Genomic DNA, 22,906 nt, shown 5'->3' with positions numbered 1-22,906 from the left:
GAAGACAGTGAAAGTCAACTGGGGTGGCAGAGCGCAGGGCAGCAGGGGGCCAAAAGGGGGGAGATAGGCGGGTGGGGTGAGTTGAAGCACCCTTGTAGTCATAAGCGCAGGTGGGCTTCCAAGCGCCTGAATTTTGATCACATGACCATGGGGGCACTGCAATGGCTGTAACTTTGGAGACGGTCATAAGTTCCTTCATTCAGCACCACCATAACTTTGAATAGTTGCTGAACAAATGGTCGTAAGTTGAGGACTACCTATATGCAGCCTTGTCGCATGCATTTACCAACCTGGAGCCAGTCTGTTTCGCCATGTTCTGTCCATATTGTGGCTTCCTGACCTGTATATAAGTTTCTCATGAGGACAATGAATGTTCTGGGATTCTCATTTTTCTGAGCATTTTCCACAGCTTGACGTGATCAACACAATTGAAGGCCTTTCTATAATTGATGAAGCACATATTAACTTCTTTTTGGTATTCTTTGGCCTTCTCAGTTATCTAGTATGCATCAACAATAATGTCTCATGTTCTTTGGCCTTTATGCTTTATCATTTATAACACTCATATTCTAGTTCACAATCTTCCATATGCCATGGTTGTCACTAGATAGGTTCATAAATACTGAGCTCTGCTGTCCATCATGATTTTCTTGAATCAACACTTCCACAGTGTTTTTAGTAAGATAGAGATTAGAACAGGTTACCAGCTTTAGCTGTACCATGCCAAATGTGGCATTTTCTGTTAAAGTTAATGATAATACCTGTTAGAACTGTCTGTAACAGTATCTCATAAATACAACATTGTGTTCAGCAAGGAATACTCCATTAGGTGACTGTGGCCAGCATGCCACAAGCACAACAAATCTCAGATTCACCCAACCAAGCACGCTCACGGCTATTCTATTCAAACTGGGATCTCTAATCTAGAGATCATTTTGCAAGCCAATGAACTGTGACCCATCTATTTGAAAGTAAATGCAATATAAAGGCACACACTTAGGATGTGTTTATTCCTTTTATGAAGCACTACAGATTAGAATCCACCTGGAGTTTGGAGGTTACCTATAAATGTTCTAATTATTGTGACCCATTTAAATTTAGTCTTGTGTAAATTTTGACAGGACTTGGTCACACATTGAATTTTACATGAAGTATAAGTGGTTAAATCTCAATTGACTCTCCTAAACATTTTAGCAAGATTGGGGGTCATAGATGGTGTTAAGATTTGGTAACAAAAAGTATCTGAGTTATACGTCCCCCTTACTCTAGGAACACAAAATAGTATATTCTATCCTCCAATTTTATTCTTACAACAACTCCTGTAAAGTGGGTTGGGCTAAGAGATAATGACCAGCCCAAAGTCACCCAAAGGAGTATGCCTTACTAAACACAATGGAACTTAATTTTAGGCAACCATTCACAGAATTGTTAACTTAGGCTCAATTTTATATGTACTTATTTGGAAACAACATTGAATTCTGAGCAGGTATTATTGCATTGCTTGACAGTGAAAAGATGCTCTTAAATCTTCAGTTGGTAATACTGATGTTCCTGATAGAAGTTGTTTAGAAAATATTTACATTACACACCATTTGTTTCATTTGCTAAAAAAGATGGTCTAATCATCCAACTTGCTGATGTGCACAGGTGGGCAGCCTATAGCTTCCATACAGCTGCAGACCAGACTAAAAATCAAGTAATGTCTATAAAAAAGGTAAGGACCACTAACAACAGAAAGCCCATTCTGAATTTCAAACTGAACACTATTCAAACACTATTCAAACAGAAACATGGTTGATATCTCCAAATTCCAGTTATCTACTGCCAAATCATACCATCATTTACAGATTACCTAATCGAAATACTATTTCTCATAAAATTCCTGGTTCAGGCTATAAACTAAATTACAAGAACAGTAAATATCTATAAGGGAAAATTCACTGGAACTGATAGTAGATGAATAGTGGAGTAAAAAAAAGCAATACAGTGGTACCCCGGTTCACGAACTTAATTCGTTCCACGATTCTGGTCGCGAACCGAATTGGTTGCGAACCAAATCAAATTTCCCCATAAAGTTCAATGTAAATAAGGTTAATCCATTCTGACCCCTACAAATGTGGTCGCCAACCAAATTGGTCGCCAACCAAATCAAATTTTCCCATAAGGTTCAATGTAAATAAGGTTAATTCGTTCTGAACCATATGTATTTTTTTTAACCACAAAAATATGAAACAAAGTACAGTACAGTACAGTATGAAGAGAGAGAACACTAACCTTGCTTGAGGCGACACAAAAAAGCTTCAGAGCAAGTGTCTGTCTGTGACCGCGATCTCACCTAGAGGAAGCCACGACCACATCAGAGCAGGGAAGATGGCCGCAGGTCGCGTTCATCACCTGATGCGGAGTTCGTGAACGGAAGCAAAATTTTGCAAACGCTGTTTGTGAACCGAATTGTTCGTGAGCAGAAGCGTTCATAAACTGAGGTATTATTGTATATTTATATTGTTTTTAGAGAGGAAGGGAAGAAAACCTTGAAGTGATTTTCAGTACAAAGAGATCTAAGATCTGAGCATTTGGAAGTCGATAAAGATACAGCAATGAAGTGAACAAGCTGATAAAAGGAAACCTAATATAAGTTGGATAAGATGTTTGGTCATCTGTCTTTAAGATGTTATATATATCAGTCTGGAAACTCCCAATACGGAGTAGTAGCAAAGTTACCTGTTTTCAAAATAAGTAACTTATTTAGTTTCCATCTTAAAACAAGAAAAAAAAATCATTCTTCAAATATGAAATTGCCTCAGTTACTGCCTTTATTGTGTGATCAAACCACTGCTATACCTAGTTTAAAGTATCTTTTAAACCTTTATCAACAATGGGGAAAAATGATAAACACCAGGCAAAACATTGGTGCAGGTGATCTTTGGTTGAGTACTAAGAGAAGCCTCATAAACCCTTATCCTCGTGTGATTATCTCTTTGCAAGAAAACACATGCAAGCATATTAACACATGTAAATTATTACAGAACTCATAGGCAGTTACTAGATTCATACAATGCACTAAGCAATAAACATTTTATCATTTATCATCTGCTGTATAAACTATAATCAGCTGAGTTCACATATGTATGAACTGGGCCACAGCCAAGGAGATATTACAATATACCAGTGATTCTCAAAGTTGTGTCCACAAAGGTCCACCATATGATTTGCCAAAGTCTCCCCATGTTCATGGGCCAGAGTATGCTCACCAACTCAGCCCTGCCCCTCCAACAGTCACCTGGTTTGTGAGAGTGGATCTGTAACTGAAAACTGGTTTACTAAACCAGACAAATGATAATGCAAGTAGCAAAATGAGTACTGAACTTCAGAATATGACAATAACCTTGTTATTTTTACTTTAGTAAAGTAGAACTGTGATCATGTAAACAAACCAAACCAAAAGTGTCAATAGCATATATAATGATGAATATCTAAAGATGGATTTCATTGGGCTAGAGGAAAAAAAACAGGTGTCTGGTAGCACTTTTTCCAACTAATTTTATTAAAAGGCATAAGCTGTAGCTCACTTCATCAGATACAGGATTGTGCTGGAGATTGTGCTGGCTCCAGATCCAAGCCTTTTAGTATTCAGGTATTTCTTAGCAAGGTTGTGCTAAGTTTTGTTCTTTTTAGGGTATGGTTTACATAAAATAATTCAAATAAATATGTAATTCTGGATTAACTTTTTGGTAGAAAAACTTAGAAAGGCCTTTAAAACTGGAGGGACATACACTATTGTGGTGATGAGCATCCTGTTTCCCAAAAAGTGAACTCCCATGCTCTAATTGAACAGCCTCTACATTTTCCAAAAGTTTATTTAATAATCCATGACTGCAGAAAGTATGGGAAACACTGCATCAATTTTTGCTAGTAGACAAGCTTCAGAAAATCACAGTAGTCAGTTCTGCTTTACAGTTACAGATTTATAACACTGGAGAATCTCTACAAATAATCAAATGACTCAGAACAAAAACATACTGTACTTGTTTTCAACATTTTCAAGCAAATACATTTACTTAAACATTCACTTAAATATAAATTCAATCTTTGTATTGGAAATAGAAATTCTGCATAAAAACAAGCAGTATAAAACAATAGACAACCATTATAAAGACTAAAAACATAAACACAAGATACTTTCAAAGAAAATACATAGAGATATCATTAATATAAACAGTTTGGACCAATATTTTCTGATAATATATTTCAACCTTAGGTATGCTTACTAAGTAGCAAGTCTCATTGAAGAAAACCCCATAATTTAATACAAATGTGGGCACTCCAGAGAACTCTACAAATAATTCCATAGGCACTTTGAGTCTGAGTTTCTGAAACAACATTTTTCATGCCACGCTGCAAACTACTTCTGAGACGAACCTGCTTTCTTTCAATATAACATGTGGGGGTCTCTCTTTAAAATGAGAAAAATCCTGTTAGGCAGTCCCAAAGTGTTGGATTTGTGCATATCTTTGGATACTAGTCATTAAATTGTATATACCAAGTTAGTTAATCATATACTTAAAAACTTGTTTTGTATTAATCAATTATATTAATTTGCAGTGAGCAACTTGCGATCCACAAATGGTCCTGAGATTGCACTGAAATACTTGGCAGCAAAATAAGTACACTTCAGCAATACAATTTTAGGTCCGCTTTTCAAATTCTGACGTTTTTTAAGGGTGGGGATAAAAGTAAAAAACCCTCCTGTTTTCATCCCCACTTTCAACTTCCTAAAGATTAAAAAAGTAGGCCAAAGAATCAGGCACAATCCTTTCAGTGACATCACAGTGTCACCAGATGGCCACCTGCTATCAAGTCAGTAAGGTGAATTGTGACCCCCAATCCCTTAAATGTTGTTTAAGAAATGTTAAGAATAATGTTTATTATTCAACTTTGATTTAAACATATTAATTTATTTTAGGCTCTTTGTGAATATTTATTTAGTTATATCTTTTTTTACAGGACCTCCCAGCACCATACATAGTGCTCTCTCCTTCTATTTTTTCCCCAGAACAACTATATAAGGTAGGTTGGGCTGAGAAAGAATGACTGGCCCAAAGTCACTCAGAAGATGATGATACAACTGCATAAGAAAATGGTTAGATTCATACAACAACCTAAATTTAAATGTTTATGTTCTAGAATGACAGACACACTAAACCATATATAATTAGTTCATGGTTCAATCTGTTATGCAAATCCAGGCAGTTGGATTAATTCAGTTAACCCAGTTAACTGGGAATTAGTGTATTAGAACAAATTCATTCATATTTGCCCAATTTCACAAGTATAATAGAATGCAAGTATTCAGATTAAAAATAAGTTTTTTTTTAGAAAACGAAAGAATATAGTTTCAAAATCATGCATTTATGAAATCAGAAATTTAATCTATTAAAAGTCTCAAATTATCTACTTTTTTGGCCCCCAAAGTGATTTATATTTATACAATAGATTTAAAATTATTTCAGCACCTGACAGAACCTAATCTGAATATCTAATGTTGCAGCTCTCCAGTCAGAAGTTTTTTTCATGTTTCCTGAAAAGTGAGGGCCAAACCAAAGGCCCAAAGAAATATCCTTTTTGGCGCCCTCAGTAAGGAGACGGAATGCACAGTAGGCCAAATTCAACTACAAACTAGTAGTTCTCCATCTCTACTACTAGTTATCATCAATATTATTATTAAATGCAAACTATGTTCCAAAGGAATCTAAAAAGATATTATACATATATTCTAAAATATTCATGGCATTAATCGAAAACAAATCATGAAGAAAAAGATTCTTCCTATTATGTAAATTGGAAATGAAATTCAAAAAGAACATTACAGTACTTCTTACTGAACACATAAACTATATCAATGCCAATGTAAATAGTAATAGAAGTGACTTTTAAAAATACATAGTCAATATCCTCTAGCTATTTTGTCAAACTCACAACCAAAGTAGCAATGGCCATTTGTAACCCCTCTTTAATACGTATTACTGGAAGAAGGAGGAATTTTAATCTATGTTACCCATCAGGAGTGGAGATACTACTATTGATGGTAGCCCTGATAACTTTCAAATGGTTTGACCAAACTGTATTTCCCCAATTCACACTAAACTTTGTCATAACCCGTTGACTGCAAACCACAATGGTTCAGCTCACACATCTCAACAGGGTAATTTATATCCCGGTTAAGAGGGATATATGGATCTAGTCATTATTTACTGAGGCCAAACAGAAAGCTTACGCTGTTGTTCCACAAGTTATATCCGCCAAACGTCACTTACGTTAAAGGCGGCCAAAATGTACCTCTCTCCAAAAATAAATGCGTGAGCACTAGATACGCCTAGACAACTTACGAAGAGGCCAGGAATGAAGTAAACTACATCTCAGGTCGCACAGCTATTCCTTAACCTCTTCTTCACCGTAACTTTCTCCTCCACCGCCATCTCACGTATTTTGCCTCTTGAGCTTCGACTGAGCTCGAAACCGACAAACTCCTGAGAAAGTCTCTGAGCCCTTTGCTAGTTCAGACCCTGCAAACGCAACGCCCAAAGTTGCATCGGTCTCTTTCCTTTCCCCCTCCGAGGTTCTTCGCCCGCGCGCTGCGTGGAAAGAAGAGCGCGGAATGGCGGCGGAGGCGTCTCGAGATACTCTAAGCGGCGTTTAAGGCCCAGCCCTGCGCCCCACCCAGCTCAACAGGTAAGAGGCAGACGGAGAGGGCTTCCCCCCAACCCTTGGCTCCAAATGACCGCCTAGCTCCCAAAACTGCGCTCACCTTTCTGCCGCCATATCTCCGCTCCGGCCGCGCTACCCGGACTTTCCTCCCTGTGCCCCTCAGGGTGAACGGAGGCTCTCGCTCCCAAGCCAGACAGGATCAGGATGTGAAACCCGATCCTGCCTGCCGCCGCCGCCGCCGCCGCCGCCCCTCCCTGCTTCGCGTGCATTAAACTGGGCAGGACCCCGCTCCGCAGTCCCTCTGCTGGGGAAGACCAGTTTGTCCCGGGAGTGAAACAGGATTAAACGGTATCGTTTAATAAAGGTATTTTTTTGTCCATTTCTCGATCTGATAAGACGAACATTTTTCTTTCGGTAATCTCTCATCTGTAATAGATCATGCTTCTCATACTGCATTTGGAAATTCATCTAAGCTAGAAGATAGACACCCTTGAATCAGTCTTAATTACTCTTTCAAAAACTCTCAAGTATTTCAAAGCAATGGAATAAGACTGTAAATTGACTCACATTAGTATATTTCCCTGCATAAAGCAACGTGTCATGAAAACATATGAAGCTGACCTTGGGTTTATTGAAATAAAAAACTTCCACCATTTCCCACAGATACACTCTGATTATTAAATTTTAATTTGAAAACACTGAATACAAGCAAGCCCTAAAAATGGATATTCTGTTAATAATAGCCAAGTGGGCATTAACTACAGGTTGATTATTCATTTAGTTTTAGCACAGTACTGCATATGAGACAATATATGGCTTTTGAAAGAAATAATCTGTCCATTATATTTTGTGGTTTTCCAGATCTTCATACACCATAACTCTAGCTGTGATTTCGTTGTACTGCAGTAAAGTTTATTACTAATATGAAGATAATGTTGTATGGAAGCCCCAAAGAAAAAGTGTATGGGAATGTAATCCATTCAAAACAGCATCCTCTTCTGACTAAAAAGTCCGAAATGGCCTTGAACTATTAACTATTAACTTCCTTTTTTGGAAAGTGTGCCCGGACTTGTGGCCTTACTTCAAATATAATACAACGGCAGCCCCTGGTGGCAGCTTTTCCCAGTGAAAAGAGAAATCTCACCTACCTTCCTTGACATTTTTTTGATGACAGTGTTTTCATGACAATCTGTTTCAGGATATTCTGCTTGAAACACATATGCTTTCATCAACTGAAACCTGTATGTTTCTTTCTCCCATTTGGGATACTTACAATTTTTCCCCATTTTATTTAATTATCCTTAATTTTTGAGAAAGAAAAATACTAATTCAAGTTAAAAAGGATATAGAAAAATAGAGATAACGATAGTAATAATAATTATTATAATAAGAACAATAATAAAATTTTAAGCAATAAAATTGAGGTGTACAGCCAACAAATCTTGGATAATAAAACAAATCTAAAGTATATGGGTAATAAATTCTAATACATCATTAAAACTTAATTATGAAGCATTTCATATCCAATTTCTAGAAAACATGTATCTATTGAACTTTTAAAATATTTTGTTAACACAAAATCAATAAGAGAAAAGAGAAATTATGGATAATGAACAATACATTAAGAGAATACTGTTAATAATACATAGATTATATGTCAAATTTAAATATAAACTCAAATTTCAAATGCGGCACAATTCCATGTGTAGAATTATAATCTAAAATTATTTCCAAATAAGCTTCAATTGTACATCAGATTTTAAAATATGCAGTTATTCTAGACACTGAAGCGTATTCTCACAATTTAGTAAATAATTCTTCCCTAGAGGGATCAAAGATCTTTTCCAATAGAAAGCAAATAGAATTGTTGCAGCCATTAATGTATACAATGCCAGTTCAATATATTTTAAGGAAATATATGGGTTAGTAAAATTTAATAAAACTATTTCAGGAAGGAAAGGAATTATGATTTTCAAAAACTGCTTATGGTCCAATATTGTTGGGCTTTGCAACATTGCCATACATATGGAAGAAGGATCTGATCTGTTCATTGCATTTCTAGCATTTCGGTGAAAAGAAGTTGCTCATTTTGGCAATTGTAACTAGAGTAATGTACCAACAGTAAAACATCTTATACTAATTCTGTTTAAGTATAATATTTGAAGTAAATTGAATATTCTTTTTCCATTGGAATTCCCACTGTTTCATCTCTATAATTATATTGAAATTTTGCATCAGTTAATCATGCAAACTGTGACTTGTTCCGATTCTGAGTCATATTTCACTAGTAGATTATAAATTATGTCTAAAAATGTTAGGCATTATGAATTATAAGATTTTAAAATTGTCAAATTTCTCAATATTCCCCCTTGTTTCCATTATTGTTTTGTTGCTGTGATAGTTATCTGAAGGTATTAAAACCAATTAAGCATGGAAGCAAAGGATTCAAAAGATCTTAATTTTGTCCTTTTAATAATAAAATCCTGTAATTTGAACAAATTATTGGCTGTCTGCTGAGCAAACTTCTTTATACCTTCTTAATCTATTTTTATGATGAAGGTACAATTTTTATGACAGTAATGAGGCAACAGGGGAAGAATCAAGGCTTATTCTTTTCCTGTATTTGTTCCAAACATTCAATAAGTTATTAACATTTCATAGTCTTTTGAAAATGGATTATTTCTGTGTGCATTACCCCAGACATATTTGTGCAGCCTCTCTGGAAGGTCTGCCCCCTCCATAGATGTCATGGAACCATAAAGAAATATTACCCATTCTTAAATCCATGTTAAACAGGTCAACTATCTGAGATTTGGAGCTGCTAGAAAAACTAGTTCTTTTGAATCCTGCAAATTCCTGAATTTAATCCTTGACCTTTTATTAGACCATATATAATTCATTACATGTTTATTCCAGTCATTTAATACCTTATTCTCAATAAAGACTGGAATTATTTGAAATAAAAAGTTTAGTCTTGGTAAAATATTCATTTTGACCACTGCAATTCTTCCTAACCAAGACAGATTTTAATTTATTCCATCTAGAAATATCTGTTGTTATGTATTTCCAGATTGGTGAATAATTATTCTGGAAGAGATTTTTTTGTTTGTTTTTGTAAAAAACAATTCCTAAGCATTTGACCAAGAGAACCAGTTTGGTGTAGTGGTTAGGGGATCAGGCTAGAAACTGGGAGAGAGTGAGTTCTAGTCCCGCCCTAGGCATGAAGCCAGCTGGGTGACCTTGGGCTGGTCACTCTCTCTCAGCTTTAGAAAGGCGGCAATGGCAAAGCACTTCCAAAAAACCTTGCCAAGAAAACTGCAAGGACTTGTCCAAGCAGTCACCAGGAGTCAAAAACAGACTTGAAGGCACGAAAAATAAAATAAAAAATGACAATCTTAGCAGTAATAATAAACCCTGTTAATCAATACACATTGCTTTTAATCCTCTGTCAAGTTCCATATAAGCATTTAAGTTTTTTCTTTATTGATTCAGTAGCTTGACACCCAACTGTATTGTTGTACATGTTCCATCAACTTTTTAAGGAAACTTTGGGTTGAGCAATTGTTAGTAGAATATCAGTAAATAATTTCAATTTACGTTCTTGTGCAGCTAATTTAATTTTTTAAATAAAGTTTAAAATATACCATATACTTCTTTATAAAGTTTAACTCTAATTAGATATCATTACATTAGTATAATCAAGTCAAGAGACCCACTGGTAGCTCTCTTCTTCCTTAATCATATTTCATAGCCCAATTGGTGTGTCTTAATGGTGCTTTGCCCCTGGTATTGCTAGACATCATCCTCAGCATCCCAAAGTATTACTGCAAGCTGCAAAAAAAGACTTGGAGGGCTACATGGGACCCATGGGCCATGAATTTGAGACCCTGATATAAAAGAAGTCATAAAAGAATTTTACCCTTTTGTGATCTCTTTCTTTTTTAATAGTAATTTTATTTAAAAATACAGTTGAAGAGATAAAAACTAATACAAACTAAAAAAAAAAGAATAAAAAGAAAAAATAGAAAGTGCAGAAAAGAAAAAAAGAAACATAGAAAAGAAAGAAAAAATAAGAATATAATAAAGAAAAAGAAAAATATATAAAGAAATGACTTCCCCCTTCATCATAAGTACAAACAATTTTAATAACTTACCACCTTCTCTTAAAATACAACAGATAATCTCTTCTTCCCCTGTCCCATCTCTTATCTCTAAAGAAATCCTCATTGTTCAGTCCTGATCAGTAAATCTATTAAGAGCTACTAGAGAGAACAACATATCTATTTTAACCTTGATCAAATAAACCACCTTTATATTCCTTCCTTTTAACAATCTTGATCTTAAGTCCCTTCAAATAATGTCCTAGAACTTTATTTCTTTTCATTTTTTCTTTGTTCTTCTCACAAAATTCTTCAAATTTACAAAAGTCTCTTTTGTAAATCCAATACTGGAAAGATATCCAGGTCACACTTTTGGTTTGTTATTTTTACATCTCTTTTAATTATTAAAACATTGGCCAGTTTAATTTGTGTGTCCAGTGCAGAATAAATCCACTTTCAGATCTGTCTCAGTCTTGCTGGTAAAACTTGTTCCTCTTCTATAACATCTTTTAAACACAATCTCTCTATAGAGGCAGACACTCTTAAAATGAACTTCTGGGTCCATTGATCAAAAATATCCTTCAATATGTCAAATGTTATTTTGCTCCATTCTGTATTAGTACATCAAATGTAAGTGTTCTTCTCCTTTAATTGTAATCTTTAGTTCCTTCTTGTTCCCTCAAGTGTCCAATCTTCAAAGTCTCCTCCTATCATGTTTTTTAAAGAAAATTCAAAACAAAAGTATTTTCCCAGGGGAAGGATTCTTATAATTAATTCCAAAATCTTATTTCAAATCCATCTGGACCCTTAGTCCATTTGTAACTTTCCAAAATCAAAGTTCTAACCACCTTTTTGCTATTTATTCTAAAATAATTTTTAAAAAGCCTTTAAACTTGTATTTAAAACTTCTTTTGCTAAGGATTGAAGGAAACTCTCCCAGTGCTGGGCAACCTGTTGATCCAAAGGTTCCTAATAGCTGAAAAGCAGTTAACTAGCAATTTCCAAAAGTGATTAGAAAAGGAAGTATGCAGACCCTGTATCCTTTTGAAGGAGCTGACCACAGTTTGAGCAAAAAGATGGGTATTCCCTCATCTCCCAGAGCTCTAAACCCACTGGAGACCACTGTCTTGTGGTCTCCTTGCAAGCAGCAACTGTCTGGAGCATTTGTGGACAATCTCAAATCCTTTCCTTGTCTGGAGAGGAATTATGAAGAGCCAATCTACTCGCTGGCTCTTCATTCCACCACAGTCGTCAGCTCTGCTTTTCGCGGAGCCATCTTCAGTTTGTCATTTCTTCCCCAGAAATCTCCCTATCCCTTTTGTGATCTCTTTCATGTTGATCTCAAACTCATGGCCCAATGATTTCACCAAAGTCAAGAAAGATTATGGCAACTTCAGGAATCTGAAGGTAGAAGAAAATAAAATACTGTATGAAGGTTCTGAAAATGAACTATAATGAAGAAAACCCAGTATCTGTTTGGCTTTCTAAGTCTCTGGTCTTACAGGACTGTGGGCCAAATCCTGGCTTAGTTATGCTTGGAGGAGATCCACTCAAATACACATTTAAAATACGAATTTTAAAAATATAATGCACAGATGTAACATAGTATTCCCTCACCTAATGCTCCGCAGTTGTGTTGGACCTTTAACTTGCAGATAAGATATATCATGTTAAGCCATAATGTGGTTTGTCTGGTTTATTGTGTTGTGTGAATCCAACCTATTACAATATTCAATAGTTTACATACATAAACACATATTTTTATGAGATGGGTGAACCTAGTTTTAGAGTTTACAGCAATCGTGACAATTGGCCATGCTGAGAATTCTGCAAGTTATAGTTTCCATATACTGTATTTAACGGACATTATGTTGAAGAAGACTGCAACCCAGCATTTAGGTTTCATAGATTCAGAGCCTGGAAGAGGCCATTTAGACCATTGATTTGACCCTTTGTGCTCTTCAAAAAATTCAAATTAAAGCATCTTTCAATGATGACTATCTAGCCTCCACTTGAATACATCCAATGAAAGGAAGCATACCAACTCTCTGACTAATTCATTCCACAGTTAAACTGCTCTTAACTTAAGACGTTTTTCTAATATTCAGTCAGAATCTGCCTTGCTGTAACTTGTGTCATTCCATAGTCTGCCCTACAGAACAAAAGAGAACATGCTTCTTATATGTGACAGCAGGAAAAGTGCTTTGAGGCACAGCTTCTTTGAGATACTACTGATAGGTACAATGAATGTGTCCACATCAGATTTGAAGCACCTTTCCCACAATTCTGAATACCTGCACATCATCCCACCTGCCCCCAGTCATGTTTTTTTCAAGGTTAAGCATGTGGAATCAAAACACAGGACCCAAACAAATAATCAAGGCTCACTGCAGTGTTTATTATGTAAACAGTACGTACTGGAGGGGACCCCACAAAAAGGATAGTGAGAGACACCCTGGCAGATAAAAGGATGCACTGATATTTATACATTTCAGAAAAGGGGAAGGGAAGAATTATGCATACATACATATTCGTATGATGATGGAGGCATACATAGATAAGTAATAGATCTCAAGTTACTTCCTGCCCTTCTGCTATCTACTATCTACAAAGAAAACAATAGTCTTTTAGAAGAAACAAATCAAAGGGAGGGGGCAATTCAGGGTGCCAAATGCTAGGAGGAACACATCCTCCTTCAAGACAGATGCCTTGGTTGCTATGGGAATGTTCTGATAAGATTAACAAGCTGGTGTGATCTAGATGTTAGGCTAGCTTCAAGGCTGTTTGCAAATTCCTTTATGTTTCAGTTTGACCCAACCAGCACCATTCATCTAAAAATTTATTTTCCTCAGAAGCACATCCTTCTCTTTCACTCATAGGACTTAGGTTTGAGTCTTAGAATACTGCCTTTCTCTTAATCTGTTTCAGTTTCTCTGAATTCTTCTTAAAGTTTGGTACCCAGAATGAGACATAGTCCTCAAAATAGAGTCTGACCTAAAGAGAGTAATGTAGAACAATTACCTATAAATATGTGGAAATTATGATGTGGTTATCACAGTTTAAGGTTTAGTGTATGTATGTGTGTATATCTATATCTATATAAATCAATCAACTACTGTACATCACATTCCCTGTAATTACTCATTTTGTAGCTAACAACTATTCCAAGGTATTTTGACAAGTATCAAGGTATCTTCCATCTATTGTGCATGTGAATTTTGTTTCTTCAAGCGAAAAGTTATTTGTCCCTATTAAATTTTATTCTGTTAGTTTCAATCCAATTCTTTAATCTGTTACTTGTGAAGCTACCCTGTGTTCCAGATTGTTAGCCACATGCTAGGAGGACTGCAGGTTTTCCCAATATTAGTGAGGGGGAGATGCTTATGTAGTAAATGTAACCCTCCCTCTCCAGTTAGAATAACTTTTATTCTTTTGAAAACTTCTGACTGTTCTTCAACAGCAGGGAGTCCAAGAAGCTGATTACCAGGGCCACACAACGCCATTTCTGAACGTCTGAAAAAAGGTTGCACTCTACAAAAAGAATGAAAAAATCCAAGGATTTAGATTTCTGGTTTCAGAAATGTGATCCTCCTAGGAAATAGGAAATCAGTTTAGCTAGAGATATTGTGTACTATTACTTTTATTTTGACTGTGTGTGTTTTAGTCTGCTTTATTATCTCTTATGCTTATTGAGCCCTGCACAATCTTAGCAATTTAGCAACTTGGAACCTCTTTGCAACAGAGTTGCCTCTAAATAAATTATTTTAATATACTGTCTGTGGTTAGAACAGTTCTCTATTTTTATCTCCTCCACAGCGGATTGCTTTGTAACTCACCACTTAAAGTTAAAATGGATTTTTTTTCTTTCCATAATTTTAATAAAGTGTGATTTTATTTATCTCTTGTGAGATTAGTATAGATTGGTCCCCCAAAAAAAGGGGGATGGAGAAAATATTGATTTCCCTAGCCACATGCCTGAACACTACAAGGACAAGAAGTGGCTATAGCATTTAATGTTTTTCTCTTTTTTTTCCCCTTTTCTTTTAAATTGGTAGAAATTAACACAGGGTGTGGGACCCCTGTCTTTCTCACAGCGGGGTTAGAAGGGAGGACACCAAATGAAACACTGCCTAGAAAATAGCTGGAGGCAGCAAGAATTACCAAGCTGCACACCAAGGCAGGAGATTGAGTTAGAATCTCTTTACCCAGAAAACCTCTGGGAAAAGAGGATTGAGATCTCCAAGTTTTCACCTGGCAGGCTTAGCCCTGCCACTATTCTTATCAAGACTGTTTTGAATTTAATTTGTTTTCTAGGGTATTATAGCTAATAATCTGGAAGACAAATTAAATTCAAATCATTCTAATTTTGTATCACTTGCAGATATTGTAAGCATTAATTTAATCTCTTCATCAAATCATTAACAAACATATTGAAGAGCAGAAGAGCCAGGGCTGATCCTTATGACACGCCATTCACTATTTATCTGCAATACAAGTAGTCCTCATTTAATGACCACAACTGGGACCAGCAGCTTTGTTGTTAAGCAAAGTAGTCACTAAGTGGGAAATCATGTGACCTCAACTGTGCTTTTTTTCCCCTCCACTCCCCGTCCTTTGGAATGCTCACCACAGTGCTGGGATAATTAGCAAAAAGGGAATTAATGTTTGTATTTACATTCACTGGAGAAGAAGGAATTATAGGAAATTAAGCAGGCACACAGTGGGAAATACACATCTAAAACAATCTGGTGGCACCAGCAGCCCCAAGCACACTCAGGGCTGGGAGCCATGAGTGCCATGCAAACAATCTGGTGTCACGCAAACATTTCCCATTGTGTGCCTCCTTACTCTCTTGTAATCCCTTCCTCTCCAGTCTCTCCATTCTGCAAAGGTGGGGGGAGAAAAACAACATGTCAGGCACAGGATAACACGTACTGGTGATCATGTGACTGAAGGACTCTATGAAGGTCATAAATGTGGGCATTGGTCATAAAGTTATTTTTCCATCACCGTCATAACTTCGAATGATTGCTGAACAAGGCATTCAGTAAGTGAGGACTACCTGTAGTATTAGCAGCCATCAATGAGTTCCATTTGAAAATATCAAGTTAGCTATATATGTATTTAATTGTCATGCAATCCTGTGCATGCTTCACTTCTGTGCATATACTCTGGAGTAAATCTAGTTGATAGTACAGGTTTTTCCATCAGCCTATCCAGCTGTTCTGAGGTGGTCTGGAAAAGTATCAGAGATCTTCAGGGTGCTTTGATGTGTGTGTGTGTGTGTGTTTTCTTTTGCCATTCTCTAGTTTATTAGTAGTACATGTTGTCCTATAAATTAGAGTGGCCTCATTGCAAGGATTTTGCAATCCTTCAGTGTTTTCTTCAGTGTTCTGAGCAGTAAACCTGTCAAACAGACACTTTAAACTCTGTTTACAGTGAGTTAAGTTTTTTTCTATGCTGGATGAAAATTTTAATTTTTAATTCTGTCAAAGTAAAGAGGGAAGCATAATAATAGGTGGTCTCAAGAGCTGACAAGCTAAAATTTATTTTAAAGAAAAAATAAAAGTGTATTGCAATAGTCTAATTAGCTAAATGTTTCGTGTTTCCATAATATATCTTAAGAGACCAACATTTTATTATGATAGTGTACTCATACAGGAGAATAAAATAAACTTAAAAGGATATAAATGCTGCTAGTTACCAAAGCTCCCCATTGTCCTCTTATGTTACAAATCCCAGTTTGGAATGATTTGTGCATATGCCATTATGCAGTAGAACCAAGCCATTTAAAGAATTTTTTTTTTAGATAAGGAAGGTTCTTTGACTTTACCAATACTGTATATACGGTGTCTGAGCAAGCGCACATATTTTTGTCACAAAAGGGTGAGATCTTCAGCAAGTAACTGAGAAATATATTGATGTGAGAAAATAAGTTTAGTGTATACTTGTTAGTTTAGACAAAACATATGATAAAAGTAAATAGGCTTGAATTATGGAATAGTATGCATGAATCATTTTCTTGGACTCTCCTTTCCCTTTTTTAGAAATGTTTTTAAATTGATGTTTTATGTATTTATATATATTTATGTTTTTAATGTTCTGTGTGAGTTGCCCAGAGTTCCCCCATTGGGGGGAGATGGGAGGGGGAGAAATTTAATAAATAAATAAATAAATAGTTGAAGTTTGGTTGCTGAATGTGGTAAAAGCAGTATATGATGAAAGTAAACCATGCATGACAAGAAATGGAATACAGTACTTAGAAAATGATTCTTCAGTGAGCAAGAATTAAGAAAAGAATGTGCAATGACCCCTTGGTTAATGTATGGATAAATGTATAAGGGATATTTGTGGTATTATTAGAAGTCCATTGGACTTTGACTCATTAATTTTCAGATTTTGCTGTATCACTGGATTTTGGACATGGAAAATGGTATATTTACAAGTTATAAATATTTTAAGGAAAAATTAGCGCAACTAAGTTACTTTTTGTATCTTGGTAGTTAGAAAAATTGATAGAGAAATTTTAAGATGCACAAATGTGGTAGAAAGATTGGATATAGTATGCAGTCTATTAGGAAGAAATAGTTTGTCCAAATAAGTGAAAATGTCTCTATATAAGAGCATGCTTCTGCATACTTCATTATATGGAAGTGAGAATTGGGTGTGTCAGGAGAAACACCAAACAAGTTGAATGAGCAGGAATGGCTTACTTAAAAAGCATGTGTTGATAAAACAAGAAAAGATAAAGTGAAGAATGAATGGGTGCAGAAGGAATGTGGATTGAATTTAAAAATGAGTGACCAGTATGAAAAAAGTATTTTAAGTTATTTGGTTAGATTGAGAGAATGAATGAGGCTCAAATTGCAAAATATACATATGAAGGAAAAGTGAAAGGTTGAAAAAACAGAAAATCATGGGTGGAAGGCATTGATAAGTTCCTGAAAAAGAGAGGCAATAAGTTTAAAAAACAAAAGACAGTGTGTAGAGAGGTATACAGACATGGCAGAAGCCAGTATAGTTTGCAAGAATAGAAAGCCTGGAGAGCAACAGTGTCAATGTAAACTAGTTTTAGCTAAGTTTCTTTTTTATCTTGTACTTTTTGTTTCTTTATCTTACCACTTGTTATTCATTTTCTATGCTCTACCTAGTGTTGTATTTCCAAAAGAGAATATGATAGGTATGTAAGTACTTGAGTAGTATTTGAGTACATTAGGGATATATTGTATTCAGACACGTCTAATATTGCTTTTACATAAAGTAATAGTAATTATATTGCTACTACACTACATTAAATTGGTTTATAATTCTATTTTCAGTTCAAATGATCATAATGAGTACGTAACCAAAATCACGCTACTTGTGCACAAGACATATTGGGTTGTGCTGGTATTTACAAAGCAGTCTGGCATTTCAGGGTCAATAACAGAACAAGACACAGTAGAATTAGCAGGCAATAGTGTGGTCAAAGTCCAGTGCAGATTAAAAGTCACAACTGTGATTCTCGGCATCAAAGTTCAATTTGGGCAGCAAAACACATTGAACCAGAATTCCTGTAGTCAAGGCACAGAGTATTCTGGGTTGGACTGTCACAATAATTGCTTAAACCTGACTGATCTGAGGCAGAGGCTATTATGAGTTCCTGGCTTCCACTCTAGCACTTTCAGCTCTTATCAGAATGAATAATAGATACTAGTCTACTTTGGTGTAACAGCCTACTTCCAGATTTTTCTAACATATTTTCCTAAGCAATCTGGCACTCCATTGTCTCTGAATGCAATAGCATCAATATTCCCATGGGACTGGAAGCTATGTTTCTATGACAGTATCAAATGTAGGCTTGCAGAGCTGGGATCAATGGAGAATGCATTTGGCAATTTGAGAATGCTGGCACTGTTGGATCACACATGTCATGTTCTTTATCCAGTTCCTGCTCTTATCCCTCTTCTTCGGAAGAAGATTCTCCTGAAGGGCTTATGGCAATATCAGCAGGCTCTGGATAACTCACATGTCCGAAGAATTTTTTTTAAAAACCAGTGAAGATTCAGTGGCCACAGAATACTAATGAACTGAGGAGAAAGCAATAGATAACTGGTGGAACAGCCCAGTGAAGCCTAAGACAAGATCTCCACTAATGACTTATAGCACCTTCTAGCGTCACCTAGTCATCACTGACATCATATAAACTCTGTCCTTAGTGCTGTCATTTTAGCACAATTGAATGACTCTAGAAAACATTAAAAGTCACTGGTATGGGTCTTCCTTAAAAATCCTGGCAAGGAGAGAAATAAACAGGAATATCCTGGAAAAGGTTAGTGGGAAGTTAGCCGAACCAAAGCATTTTATATTGCAATATTTTATTGTAAGGCCTATACTGAATTTTTTATATTTGTGAATCATTTTGTAGGATTTGAAACAGCACTGCATGAAACACCAATGAAAAGGTATTTTCTGTATTAGGAACCAAATGACAATAAATTAAAGAATTACAATTAATACTTTTTAAGAGAATAATTGCTTTAGTATGTGGCTAATGCTTTTGAGATTATATATATATATATATATATAGTATATATATGTATGTATGTATATTCTAAATTTAGGACAGTATCTGTTTATTATGCAAACTAGTATGACATCAGAGCACAGTGGAACAGAGAGACAGAATTTGAAAGAGCACATTCTGTAATAATTTGGGTGTATCACAGAAACCAAAGCTATCTACAGCAGTCTGATAGTGAAAAGAATTGCCATTTCAAGTTGCGTTGCATGGGAAGTGTGGTATCCACTCAAGTCCAGTCTTCATTTCCTCTCAATTTCAGGATATTTTTAAGAATGTGTAGTACTGACAGACACAACTCTACAGCTGAGCAGAAAGAATTTTGGTTATTCACAACTTTGCATTTATGTAAGTGTGCAACAGTATAAAATGTGGCTGAATACAAACCATTTCTACTCCCCCCACCCCATCAAGGGAGAAAGTGGAGGCGGGATACTGCTAAACTGAGGTTACAGTGGGGCAAAAAAGTATTTAGTCAGCCACCAATTGTGCAAGTTCTCCCACTTAAAAAGATGAGAGAGGCCTGTAATTTTCATCATAGGTATACCTCAACTATGAGAGACAAAATGAGAAATAAAATCCAGAAAATCACATTGTCTGATTTTTAAAGAATTTATTTGCAAATCATGGTGGAAAATAAGTATTTGGTCACCTACAAACAAGCACGATGTCTGGCTCTCACAGACCTGTAACTACTTCTTTAAGAGGCTCCTCTGTCCTCCACTCGTTACCTGTAGTAATGGCACCTGTTTGACCTTGTTATCAGTATAAAAGACACCTGTCCACAACCTCAAACAGTCACACTCCAAACTCCACTATGGCCAAGACCAAAGGCTGTCGAAGGACAGCGGAAACAAAATTGTAGACCTGCACCAGGCTGGGAAGACTGAATCTGCAATAGGCAAGCAGCTTGGTGTGAAGAAATCAACTGTGGGAGCAATAATTAGAACATGGAAGGCATACAAGACCACTGATAATCTCCCTTGATCTGGGGCTCCATGCAAGATCTTACCCTGTGGGGTCAAAATGATCACAAGAACAGTGAGCAAAAATCCCAGAACCACACAGGGGGACCTAGTGAATGACCTGCAGAGAGCTGGGACCGAAGTAACAAAGGCTACCATCAGTAACACACTATGCCACCGGGGACTCAAATCCTGCAGTGCCAGACATGTCCCCCTGCTTAAGCCAGTACATGTCTGGGCCTGTCTGAAGTTTGCTAGAGAGCATTTGGATGATCCAGAAGAGGATTGGGAGAATGTCATATGGTCAGATGAAACCAAAGTAGAATGTTTTGGTCTAAACTCAACTCATTGTGTTTGGAGGAGAGAGAATGCTGAGTTGCATCCAAAGAACACCATACCTACTGTGAAGCATGGGGGTGGAAACATCATGCTTTGGGGCTGTTTTTCTGCAAAGTGACCAGGACGACTGATCCGTGTAAAGGAAAGAATGAATGGGGCCATGTATTGTGAGATTTTGAGTGAACACCTCCCTCCATCAGCAAGGGCATTGAAGATGAAACGTGGCTGGGTCTTTCAGCATGACAATGATCCCAAACACACCGCCCGGGCAACGAAGGAGTGGCTTCATAAGAAGCATTTCAAGGTCCTGGAGTGGCCTAGCCAGTCTCCAGATCTCAACCCCATGGAAAACCTTTGGAGGGAGTTGAAAGTCCGTGTTGCCCAGAGACAGCCCCAAAACATCACTGCTCTAGAAGAGATCTGCATGGAAGAATGGGCCAAAATACCAGCAACAGTGTGTGAAAACCTTGTGAAGACTTACAGAAAACGTTTGACCTCTGTCATTGCCAACAAAGGATATATAACAAAGTGTTGAGATGAACTTTTGATATTGACCAAATCCTTATTTTCCACCATGATTTGCAAATAAATTCTTTAAAAATCAGACAATGTGATTTTCTGGATTTTTTCCCCCATTTTGTGTCTCATAGTTGAGGTATACCTATGATGAAAATTACAGGCTTCTCTCATCTTTTTAAGTGGGAGAACTTGCACAATTGGTGGCTGACTAAATACTTTTTTGCCCCACTGTATATAGCATTAGAAATATTGCCAGAGGTTATAAGTTTTATTTGATTGACTGATGATGTCCAATCAAGTCAATGTCAACTCTTAGCAACCACATAGATAGAGCTTCTCCAGGATGGTCCGTCCCCAACCTGGCCCTTCAGGTCTCCTAATGGTGCATCTATCACCGCCATAATGGAGTCTATCCACCTTGCTGAGGTCATCCTCAGAAGTGCTAGATTTTTGTATAATGTGTCCAAAACTTTTATACTCTTAGATTAAATATATATTTAAGTTGGCAGTGCAGGACAATTGCTGTCATTATAAAAACTGTCATTTTTTCCACCTTTTTATCAGCAGTTGGAGGAGGCACCTATACTTCTATGCAGCCAAGTAATGTGTTGCTTCTGTATGAGTCCTTCTGTTCTCCTCTCCTGCTGCACCTTTATTTGTTTGTATGCATACACTAGGAAGCAGGCTCAGGCTCTAGATTACTGTTCAGGTGCAGTGTGTGTGTGCGCGTGTGTGTGGAAAGGGAGGGGGGAGAGAGAGAGGGAAGGAAGGGAGGAAGGAGAGGTGGAAACAGTCAACAAAACTCTGAATCACTGCCCAATGGCTCCCCCAAAGGGAGAGGGAATTTTTTTCTCTCTACAGCCAGCTTTGACCCATTTTTGAGCTCAGTCTTTCTTTTGCCAGCTTCTCTCTCTACACCTGGAGTTTGAAGAAGCAGGATAGGAAGAGCATTGATGCTTCTGAACGTTGGTGTTCGTGAAGGCTTCTGAGAATACCATTAATAGCCAAGAAAACAAACAAATGGATCATCAAACAAATCAGCTCAGAGTTCTTATTCGAGGCATTAATGACCAGTCTCAAACTATAATATTTTGAACACATTACGAAGAAATATTGTAACTTCTAATACTAGGAAAAAGAAGAGGATGACGAGCAGCAAGGTGGATGGACTCAATTACAGCAGTGATGGGTGTACTGATGGAAGACCTGAAGGGTCTGTCTGTTGGAAACAGATTGTCATGGGGAAAATCTATGTGGTTGTTAAGAGCTGATACCGACTTGATGGAATATAATCAATTACCTCAAACCAAATTTGGTCCTGTTCAGTTTTGGGGGTGATGGATAGAGAGATTATTCAGGTGATCAACTTATGCTTAACATCTTAAACTTATGCATTGTTTTTCCAAATTATTTAAATTGTATTTATATCTCATTATAGTATTATTTACCTAAGTAAGGTAATTGAATGATGCGCAATCCCATGAATGTCTCACTGATTTGGGCAATAATTATTAGGATTTGCAATGTATTTATTTACTGTATTTACAATCACATTATTCTCCAAATAATAAAACGTTGAAAATCAAGCCTGCCAAACCCAGAACATAAATTTCCAATAAACATAAGACTTTAAAATGTTGTTTTTTAAACTGACGTCCGTAAAGTCAAGCAATTTCACTTCCTGCCTAGAGCCTAGATATTTTTTGCCTTCTTTTATG

At 36.5% G+C, this 22,906-nt stretch overlaps 1 protein-coding gene across 1 annotated transcript in view; it reads right to left on the bottom strand.

The window, feature by feature from the left end:
* The window catches only part of LOC103068244 (rho GTPase-activating protein 39-like), a 121,329-nt gene extending 114,388 nt beyond the window's left edge, over positions 1 to 6,941 (bottom strand). Inside the window, exon 1 of the mRNA XM_088153309.1 lies at positions 6,806 to 6,941. Coding sequence (XP_088009435.1) covers positions 6,806 to 6,819 — 14 coding nt within the window. The 5' untranslated portion in view covers positions 6,820 to 6,941. The remainder of the gene's footprint in view (positions 1 to 6,805) is intronic.
* Between the last annotated feature and the right edge of the window lie 15,965 nt (positions 6,942 to 22,906).

This window comes from Python bivittatus, unplaced genomic scaffold (assembly GCF_059951505.1).
Source record: "Python bivittatus isolate LINGU-HERP-01145 unplaced genomic scaffold, Pbiv_v1 ctg000700_np1212, whole genome shotgun sequence".
Taxonomy (NCBI): domain Eukaryota; kingdom Metazoa; phylum Chordata; class Lepidosauria; order Squamata; family Pythonidae; genus Python; species Python bivittatus.
The sequence above is the reverse complement of the archived record's forward strand: the minus strand, read 5'-3'. Positions and strand labels throughout refer to the sequence as shown.